A 10969-nucleotide genomic window follows, 5' to 3' on the forward strand; every position below is an offset into this window, starting at 1 on the left:
CATTTATATCAATTTTATGGCATTAATTGTTAGCGACATTGTAATGCCAAAATTAAATTTAAAAACTACTTTCTAGTTTTGCTATAACAGGCTATTATGTAATTATCGTAGAATTCTAGTTGTAGGAATATTCAAAAACTTTAATATACAAACAGTATACGAGTTTCTTGCTCGGCTTCCAACACTAATTACTGCCTCTAAACGTCGTGGCATATTATTTATTAAGTTTTCGATATAATCTGTGCTTATAGTTTCAAATGCCAACTGCGCCATCTGCGGTAGTAACTAGGGAGTTACTTTAAGCTCCCTAGAACTTGCAAACTGCTAGTTGTGCCGGAATAGGGAGATGGCGCTAGTCGTCTGTCTCATATCTTCAGTTTATTACCACTAGCTGGCGCCACTCGCGCTGTAAATCTTACAAATGCCCCTACGCTATCGCCACATACTCCATAGTCACAAATAGTCTAGATAGAAAATTTTTATATGTTTCGTATCATAAGATATACTAATATAAAGAGTTTATTGTACATAAATATGGTTATATATGCACACATACATATATACGTATACATACATATATAACTACACAATATAACGATCGCACAAAATAATCATAGTTTACTATATCTTACTTTCTGTTTCTCTTGAGGGTTATAATATTCATTAACAATAAGCTTACAAAGGAACAAATGGAATACGATTATAAGAAAACATATACTAATCCAAAAGAGTGTTGGCAATCCTCCAAGTTGATGTCCATGTTTATGTAAAGCCATTACAAGATGATCGTGCGCTGGAGCTGTTGAAAGGATCGCATATATTATTTTTGATTAAAAAAATTTATAATGTTTGTACTAACCGTCGTGCACCGCGTGGACATGTAACGCATTTCGTAGATCTTGCATATGCTGATGATCGGACGTTATGTATAATATGGCCGTTAATGGTTTCGTTAATTTTACTGGAAAATTTGTGTACGATTGGCTCAAGGAAACAGGCGCGTCTAAACAGCCAGCATCACAGCCGAAATAAACACTGTCGCTTTTGTCCAAAGCTACGCCCAGAACTGCACGATTATCTTCCCCAACCGTTACAGATATATTCAAATGAGTCACGTTACCATAACTTATTCTTCTACAAAAAGGAACAAAAAAAAGAACGCATGGTTATCTTCTGTACAAATTGCTAACACAGATAAGAACATTTGATGCAACGAAATCTATAACGATCTATGACGATCTATACGAGGACCAAGAGCAAATCGAATATACAGTGTTCAGTCACACCTGGGAAAAATTTTAATGAGGGATTCTAGAGGCCAAAATAAGACGAAAATCAAGAATACCAATTTGTTGATTGAGGCATCGTTACAAACTTATTAACGTTTAAAGTCTCACCAGTACTGAATTTTTTTCTCGAAAATGCGCAGGATTTCGGGGGTATCTGTAATGACCAAAAATGATTGTAATTGACCCCCACAACCGAGAATAATTTTTCCAAAAAGATTTGAAATTTTTTTTTTTCGTCGAAAAATTTCACACTTTCTCGAATTTTTTTCTCCAAAGTGGGTAGGAATTTGAGAGTATGTCTATTCACCAAAAATGATTGTAATTGACCCTCGCAACCGAAAATAATTTTTCCAGAACGATTTGTAATTTTTTTTTTCGCAGAAAAATTTAGGCACCTACGCCATTGTCGATTTTTCTTAAATATTCGTTTTTAGTTTTTAATAATTTTGTTTAACACCCTACAGGAAAATTGTCTAATACTTTTTTGTAGGTACCTATGGTCTCTACTTCAGAAAAAAGTTTCATTAAAATATATTCACTATTGTAGGAGTTATGGCTGTTTGAAAATTGAATCATTTTTATGGGGTTTTTCTAACTTTACGGGGTCAAGAAACAACTTTTTGAATATTTTTAGAATTTCTCCATATTCCCCACTAAAATACGCGGCATTTGGCTTTTTGAATATTAAAATCGTCCAATCCATTCAGAAGTTATGATGTTTTAAAGATACACAAGAAATTTTGGAGTGACATTTCTGGCCTGAAATTATATTTTCGGTAAGGGATTTTTTTCTCGAAAATGATCAGCATTTCGAGGGTATATCTATTGACCAAAAATAATTGTAACTGACCCCCGCAACTAAAAATAATTTTTCCAAATCGATTTGAAAATTCTTTTTCTCATCGAAAAAAACCACCTGCTCCCTGTTGATTTTTCTTAAATATTAGTTTTTAGTTTTTAATAATTTTGTTTCACACCCTACAGGAAAATTGTCTAATACTTTTTTGTAGGTGCCCATAGGCTCTGCTTCAAAAAAAAGCTTCATTGAAATACATTCATAAGTGTAGAAGTTATGGCTTTTTAAAAATTGGACCACTTTTATGGTGTTTTTCACATTTTTTGGGATCAAGAAGCAACTTTTCCAATATTTTTAGAATTTCTACATATTCTCTACTAAAATACGCGTTGATTGCTTTTTTAAACATTAAAATCCTTCAATCCGTTCAAGAATTATGACATTTTAAAGATTCGCATGAAATTTCGGGCAGACATTTCTGGCCAGAAATTATATTTTCGGTAAGAAATTTTTTTCTCGAAACTGAGTAGGATTTCGGGGGTATGTGTATTCACCAAAAATGATTGTAATTGATCCCCGCAATCGAAAATAATTTTTCCAGAACGATTTGAAATCTTCTTTTTCGTTGAAAAATGTAGGTACCTACGCCCTTGTAGATTTTTCTTAAATATTCGTTTTTAGTTTTTAATAATTTTGTTTAACACCCTACAGGAAAATTGTCTAATACTTTTTTGTAGGTGCCCATGAGCTCTACTTCAGAAAAAAGTTTCATTGAAATACATTCACAATTGTAGGAGTTATGGCTGTTTGAATATTGGACCATTTTTATAAGGTTTTTCTCATTTTGCGGGGACAAGGACCAACTTTTCGAATATTTTTGCGATTTGTACATATTCTCCACCAAAATACGCGTAGTTTGCTTTTTTAAACATTAAAATCGTCCAATCCGTTCAGAAGTTATGACGTTTTAAAGATTCGCATGAAAATTTGGGCAGACATTTCTGGCCAGAAATTATATTTTCGGTAAGGAATTTTTTTTCTCGAAACTGAGTAGGATTTCGGGGGTATGTCTATTCATCAAAAATGCTTGCAATTGACCCCTGCAACTAAAAATAATTTTTCCAAGACGATTCGAAAGTCTATTTTTTCACCCAAAACGTTCAACACTTACTCGAATTTTTTTCTCGAAAGTGGGTAGGATTTCGGAAATATGTGTATTCACCAAAAATGATTGTAACTGACCCCCGCAAACGAAAATAATTTTTCCAGAACGATTTGAAACTTTTGAATTTAATTGTTAATAACTATTTAACAAAGCCTCCATCAACAAATTGGTATTCTTGATTTTCGTCTTATTTTGGCCTCTAGAACCCCCCATTAAAATTTTCCCCAGGGTTGGCCGAACACCCTGTATTTACAATATTTTTTACGAAAATAAATACCTAAATAAGTAATCTCGATGCAGATATTGCGGATCGATGTTAAATTCAAGATGCTGATTGCTAAAACGTAGGCCGCCAAGGCTTAGAACAATAGCCTGTTGCACAGCCGATGGATCACCAGTTATCAAATGATGGCAACCTTGTTTTTCCAGCGTTACTAACCATGCTTCGACCACGCTATTCATACCTGAAACCGTGGATGTGTCTTTCCACAAACGCGGCGCGTCTCTGAAATAAAATACAATATAATAAAAATTCTATGAATTAATATGTATTATAGAGAGATGACTAGTTGGCTAGGCACCTACTATCCAGAGATGACTTGTTGACTAGGCACCTACAAACTAAACGGGGCAAGGGCAAGGAGAGAAGGTCTTCGCGCCACCTTAATCTCACTGGAGAGGCCCGCTATGACATCACGCTGCATAGTAGTAGGGTTTCCATAACCACGAGAGACACATTTCTGTTCTATTCGTGGCTAGTATTTTGAGCGTAAGGCTACGCCAATGCCTCTCACAGTCTTGTCCTATCCTACTCTGTTCCTATACGTTTCGTTCGTGTCCTTTGTTATGCAATGGAATTGTGGTTGTGAGCAATTCAGCCAATAATGACACTGCGTGTCAGAGCAGGGCGTCACTATTACGTTAGGGCCAATCAGCGTGCCTAGCCAACTAGTCATCTCTGTATAGTACAAACTAAACGGGCAAGGGCAAGGGCAAGGAGAGAAGGTCTTCGCGCCACCTTAATCTCACTGGAGAGGCCCGCTATGACATCACGCTGCATAGTAGTAGGGTCTCCATAACCACGAGAGACACATTTCTGTTCTATTCGTGGCTAGTATTTTCAGCGTACGGTTACGCCAATGCCTCTCACAGTCTTGTCCTATCCTACTCTGTTCCTATACGTTTCGTTCGTGTCCTTTGTCATGCAATGGAATTGTGGTTGTGAGCAATTCAGCCAATAATGACACTGCGTGTGAGAGCAGGGCGTCGCTATTACGTTAGGGCCAATCAGCGTGCTTAGCCAACAAGTCATCTCTGTATAGTACAAACTAAACGGGGCAAGGGCAAGGAAAAATGGTCTTCGCGCCTTATTCCCACCATAGAGGCCCGCTCTGACATCACGCTGCATAGTAGTAGGGTCCCCATAACCACGAGAAACACATTCCTGTTCTATTCGTGGCTAGTATTTTCAGCGTACGGTTACGCCAATGCCTCTCTCAGTCTTGTCCTATCCTACTCTGTTCCTATACGTTTCGTTCGTGTCCTTTGTCATGCGATGGAATTGTGGTTGTGATCAATTCAGCCAATAATGACAATGCGTGTGAGAGCAGGGCGTTGCTATTACGTTAGGGCCAATCAGCGTGCTTAGCCAACAAGTCATCTCTGTATAGTACAAACTAAACGGGGCAAGGGCAAAGAGAGATGGTCTTCGCGCCTTATTCCCACCATAGAGGCCCGCTCTGACATCACGCTGCATAGTAGCAGGGTCTCCATAACCACGAGAGACACATTTCTGTTCTATTCGTGGCTAGTATTTTCAGCGTACGGTTACGCCAATGCCTCTCTCAGTCTTGTCCTATCCTACTCTGTCATATGTTTCGTTCGTGTCCTCTGTCACGCGATGGAATTGCAGTTGAGAGCGACTCCGCCAATAATAATACTGCGTGTGAGAGCAGGGCGTCGCTATTACGTTAGGGCCAATCAGCGTGCTTAGCCAACAAGTCATCTCTGTATAGTATAAACTAAACGGGGCAAGGGCAAGGAGAGATGGTCTTCGCGCCTTATTCCCACCATAGAGGCCCGCTCTGACGTCACGTTGCATAGTAGTAGGATCCCCATGACCACGAGAAGTTCATTTTTGTTCTATTCATAGCTAGTATTTTGAGCGTAAGGTTACGCCAATGTCCATCAGTCTTGTCCTATCCTACTCTGTCATACGTTTCGTTCGTGTCCTCTGTCACGCGATGGAATTGCAGTTGAGAGCGACTCCGCCAATAATAATACTGCGTGTGAGAGCAGGGCGTTGCTATTACGCTACGGCCAATCAGCGTGCCTAGCCAACAAGTCATCTCTGTATAGTACCGTGCTGCCACGAGAAGAACGCACAGCGTGTTTACATCCCCACTCCTGTTGCAGTCCGCCGATTGGCTGACTTCGTCACTGTTTTCGACCAATCCTGTGAGTCTGCGGACTGCAACAGGAGTGGGGATGTAAACACACTGCGTGCTCTTTTCGTGGAAGGGCGATACGCAAAGTATTATTGCTTACAAAGTGTGATGCCCGCGATAACAACCTTCGTTCATGGCTACATTTTTCTCCACGTCCGGGACGCCCTTTGAAATTTGCGATAGCACATAGTACATCGTGGAGTTTATTTTGTGGCCATTAATGACACTATCGGCTTTGGAATCACTTATTCTAAGGCTCGTGTACCAATAACTTTGCCAGAGATTTACATGGTCGTTCTTCAGATTTCGTTGTGGAACTCTAATTATTTTTTTCATTGCCTGAAACGAGCCATATCGAATTAAAATATTTTGACTTCTCGTTTTTTTTTTCTGATTTGTACGCACCTCGATGGCTTTTTTTTTTGTTATTTCATGATGAACGTGATACTCTTCCATAGTTATAGGTTCGCTGTATTGTATACTAGTCATGAATTTTAATTTTACGGTGCCCCTTGCCTTAACTTGCACCACTCTTGGCGGGACTTTGTAAAGTATCGAAATAGTTACAATCTTATTCGAATCAGGTAATGGAATAAATCCGCTGATCAAGTTGTACTCTTGTATGAAATCATCTACCGGCATTCTAAACATATAAATATGTATCATATTAAATTGAAAGGATACTGACAAGGAACATTCGCGAACGGTCCAGGCTTCGATTTTGATGAAACTTCGTACACTTATGAAGCAGCCAAAAATAATCGACACGTATTTTTTTTTAGCTGCGGTAACTCGAGTTTAAGGGGTGAAACCACCCCTTGGAAGTTTTGGCTCGAAACGGCTATCTCGAAAACGGAAAGACATACAAAAAAATTGTTAATGGGCGAGATTAATGGTTTCTTATGTACGATAACATGGTGTTGAACAATTTAACAAAATACAATTTGTTTATGACAAAAAAAATTTATTAACTTAATTTTTCATTTTATTGAAATTTTCATAATGACAAAAAATGACGAGCATTTTGTTCCAAATCCATTGGTATGTAACATTTTTAAATTGCCTCTTACAGTTTTGCAGATTTTTATGATTTACATCTGGCGCGTATATCCATTATGCTAGTAGACGTTCTAACTTTGATTTTAACGAAGCACTGTAGGCTTGCACTGAATTATACAATATAATTTTAAACTTAAATTTTTAATTTTAAACTGAAAATAATTTTTCCAGAATGATTTGTGATTTTTAAATTTTGTTGAAAAATTTCACACTTTCTCGAATTTTTTTCTCCAAAATGGGTAGGATTTCAGGGGTATGCCTATTCACCAAAAATGATTGTAATTGATCCCCGCAACCGAAAATATTTTTTCCAGAAGGATTTGAAATTTTTTAATTTTGTCGAAAAATTCCACACTTTCTCGAATTTTTTTCTCAAAACTGGTTAGGATTTCGGGGGTATGTCTATTCACCAAAAATTATTGTAATTAACCCCCACAACCGAAAATAATTTTTCCAGAACGATTTCAAATGTTTTTTTTCGCTGAAAAATTTAGGCACCTACGCCCTTGTCGATTTTTCTTAAATATTCGTTTTCAATTTTTAATAATTTTGTTTGACGCTCTACAGAAAAGTTGTCAAATACTTTTCTGTAGGTACCCATGAGCTCTACTTCAGAAAAAAGTTTCGTTGAAATATATTCACTATTGTAGGAGTTATGGCTGTTTGAATATTGGACCATTTTTATGGGGTTTTTCTAACATTACGGAGTCAAGGACCAACTTTTCGAATATTTTTATAATTGATAAATATTTTTATTATTATCTACGTAAAATACGTAGAATACTTTACTATTCTTTTTACTATTCTAGTAAAATACGCGGCGTTTGGCTTTTACAGTAACAAATAACAAGTAACAATAACAGTAACAAGTTCTAAAAAAATTATTTTTGATTGCAGGAATTAATTACAATCATTTTTGGTCAATAGACATACCCTCGAAATCCTACCCATTTTCGAGAAAAAAATTCCTTACCGAAGGTATAATTTCAGGTCAGAAATGCTTCCCGTAAATTTCATGCAAATCTTTAAAACACCATAACTTCTGAATGGATTGGACGATTTTAATGTTCAAAAAGCCAAACGCCGCGTATTTTAGTGGGGAATATGTAGAAATTCTAAAAATATTGGAAAAGTTGCTTCTTGATCCCGCAAGATGAGAAAAAGCCCATAAAAGTGGTCCAATTTTTAAACGGCCATAACCCCTACAATAGTGAATATATTTCAATGAAACTTTTTTTTGAAGTAGAGGTCATATGTACCTACAAAAAAGTATTAGACAATTTTTCTGTAGATTGTCAAACAAAACTATTAAAAACTAAAAACGAATATTTAAGAAAAATCGACATGGGCGTAGGTGCCTAAATTTTTCAGCAAAAAAAAAAATTTGAAATCAATCTGAAAAAATTATTTTCGATTGCAAGGGTCGATTACAATCATTTTTGGTGAATAGACATACCCTCAAATTCCTACCCATTTTGGAGAAAAAAATTCGAGAAAGTGTGAAATTTTTCAACAAAATTTAAAAATCACAAATCATTCTGGAAAAATTATTTTCAGTTTAAAATTAAAAATTTAAGTTTAAAATTATATTGTATAATTCAGTGCAAGCCTACAGTGCTTCGTTAAAATCAAAGTTAGATCGTCTACTAGCATAGTGGATGTACGCGCCAGATGTAAATCATAAAAATCTGCAAAACTGTAAGAGGCAATTTAAAAATGTTACATACCAATGGATTTGGAACAAAATGCTCGTCATTTTTTGTCATTATGAAAATTTCAATAAAATGAAAAATTAAGTTAATAAATTTTTTTTTGTCATAAACAAATTGTATTTTGTTAAATTGTTCAACACCATGTTATCGTACATAAGAAACCATTAATCTCGCCCATTAACAATTTTTTTGTATGTCTTTCCGTTTTCGAGATAGCCGTTTCGAGCCAAAACTTCCAAGGGGTGGTTTCACCCCTTAAACTCGAGTTACCGCAGCTAAAAAAAAATACGTGTCGATTATTTTTGGCTGCTTCATAAGCGTACGAAGTTTCATCAAAATCGAAGCCTGGACCGTTCGCGAAGGTTCCTTGCGAGCTACGTATTAATGTCATTCATTACTTGATTGATTCTACGTGGGAATTGCTCCAGTGCGTGGACGTCTGATGTTTCAGCGGTACATTTTGCGAAAATGAGAATGGATTAACTATCTTTATATCTTGCACCGCTATCGCATCGAACACTCTATGAGCGTAATACTGAAATTCTATATAATATCTATCTCTCAGACACTGATAGCGGGAAACAATCCCATTTGTAAAATCTGTAACCGTAGCTTCCCGATGGGAATTACTTTTGGGCAAAGGGTGAGAAACAAATGGCTGCCATTGGACTGGTAACGATAACGCTCGTCCTCGTTTTATATATATCCCAGATTCAGGTAGAATCGGAATTCCAAAAACTCCGTTACCGACATACGGTAAATAATTATGTTCATTTTCCTTTGGTGGATTATGAAGGATGTTGACATTATATTCTTCTGCGTCTAAACGAAATGGAGCTAGTCTTTCGTTCATACAATAATCTTCGAACGCTATAAAAGAAATATATAATTTTACACACACTGCCACGACACTTGTTACATTTTCAAATTATTTGTAATTTAATAAAAATATCATTAACAATGTTGGTCAAGAATTTTAGCGAGTAATACAAATCTGAACACCATATTAGATTAAAGGGATACATTAAAATTACTGTACGCTATATTACTTATTTAATGTAATTGCTGAATTGTATTCCTTTATTCGAAATTGTTATCAAAAAGTAATGTTTCTACGTAGACTGTCAAGCAAAATAGATGCTTATGACCCATGTTGTAGCAGATTCTTAGATAAATAGTTATTGTCTCTCATAACACTGTAAAGGAAAGGATATATCTTATTATTTAACTCCTTGACGACCAGGAATGTGAAATGGAAACTTTGTTGTATGGACGAAGGCAAATAACTTACCTCGGAAATCAAATTTCTAATAACAGATCAAAACGTCTATCCACGGTTCCACGTCATAGTCTTTGCAGCGATATCTCATATCTATTCTTCCGTCCTTTTTGGCACATACTACGCAATCACTTTCAGGATTTAGTTTTGTTCCCTCACAGAATAAAACTACTTCTAAATTGTAACCGATTTATCGATAACCCAAATACTTCCGGAAGCTGTGGCTAAAACTGACAAAATCTTTAGATCGCAAATCTCTTCGAACCTATTATTATTAACGAATATCTGTCTATTTAAGAAGTTACAAATCTTTAACTTTATCGCCTTGTATGTCGTACAAGACGCAAATGCGGTCGTCAAGGAATTAAAATATTCGAAGAATACTTCCGTTCTTGGATTTGAAAAAAGTATTATTAGAATTTGATAGTCGTAATTGCTATTTGCGTCATTACCATTTGTATTGAGATGTAGATATATTTCTATCGAAAACAGGTAGCATATATAATTCATTTGCAAAAATAAATGAAAGACGAAACGCTTGTAATATTTTTTATGTACGTAGCAACATGCGCAATTCTTTTACTGAAGAAAGCAACTATTTTTGATATTCATATTATGGAATGAAAGTAACAAGAAACAAATTTTCTTTATATTGAAATGTTCAAGTTGAGTTCGATTACCTTGGACCGATTCTCCAGTCGAAGAAAACAGCCAGTGTGCAACAAGTGGACCAAAGTAAAGTAATACGCCCCCGCAAATGATAATTAATATGAGAATCTTACGATACGAATAATTTCCATCGATCAACCGACGTATTCGTTTTCCAATTTCACGGTTATCGAACATCGTTCCAGGTCTCATTATAATAACTGGTCACTTTATGTACTTCAGCCTTCGTGCGTCTTTTTAAACGTTCTTTTGTTTTCGTAAGATTGCACGATAACATAACCTTCACGCCGTAGTCGTAACTTTTTAAACAATAGCGGTAACGATTACGTAGAAAAGCACAACAGTTTATTTCTTATATAGGTCACTTATCTTTGTAGTAAATTGTTCAAGCTATTCATCGAGAAACGTATATGCCACTTTAGTGTCAAACACAAAAATAAACATTGCCCTTCCCTCGATCTTATCGTTGAATCTTACTAGAAATGGCGTGACTACTTTTGAATCACTTGTGATTTGTGATCGAGGACCAGGGAGTGCCTAGAGACAAAGTCCC

At 36.1% G+C, this 10969-nt stretch overlaps 1 protein-coding gene across 3 annotated transcripts; it reads right to left on the reverse strand.

The window, feature by feature from the left end:
• Window positions 1-503: 503 nt before the first annotated feature.
• LOC143349002 (uncharacterized protein KIAA2013 homolog) lies at window positions 504-10897 on the reverse strand. 3 transcript variants are annotated; one of them, XM_076779826.1, is made up of 9 exons: window positions 10428-10566; window positions 9760-9977; window positions 9518-9664; window positions 8867-9338; window positions 6103-6340; window positions 5798-6036; window positions 3528-3755; window positions 860-1134; window positions 504-799 (listed from the first exon to the last, which is right to left on the reverse strand). In XM_076779826.1, exons 4-9 carry the CDS (start codon window positions 9319-9321, stop codon window positions 612-614), a joined length of 1623 nt encoding a protein of 540 aa, XP_076635941.1. In that variant the 5' UTR covers window positions 9322-9338; window positions 9518-9664; window positions 9760-9977; window positions 10428-10566; the 3' UTR covers window positions 504-611. The 3 variants fall into 3 exon arrangements, with proteins under 3 accessions (XP_076635941.1, XP_076635942.1, XP_076635940.1); XM_076779827.1 differs by having other exon boundaries at window positions 9760-9867; window positions 10428-10445; XM_076779825.1 differs by lacking the exons at window positions 9518-9664; window positions 9760-9977 and having other exon boundaries at window positions 10428-10897.
• Window positions 10898-10969: the final 72 nt, after the last annotated feature.

Source organism: Colletes latitarsis, chromosome 12 (assembly GCF_051014445.1).
Source record: "Colletes latitarsis isolate SP2378_abdomen chromosome 12, iyColLati1, whole genome shotgun sequence".
In the NCBI taxonomy this organism is placed as follows: Eukaryota; Metazoa; Arthropoda; class Insecta; order Hymenoptera; family Colletidae; genus Colletes; species Colletes latitarsis.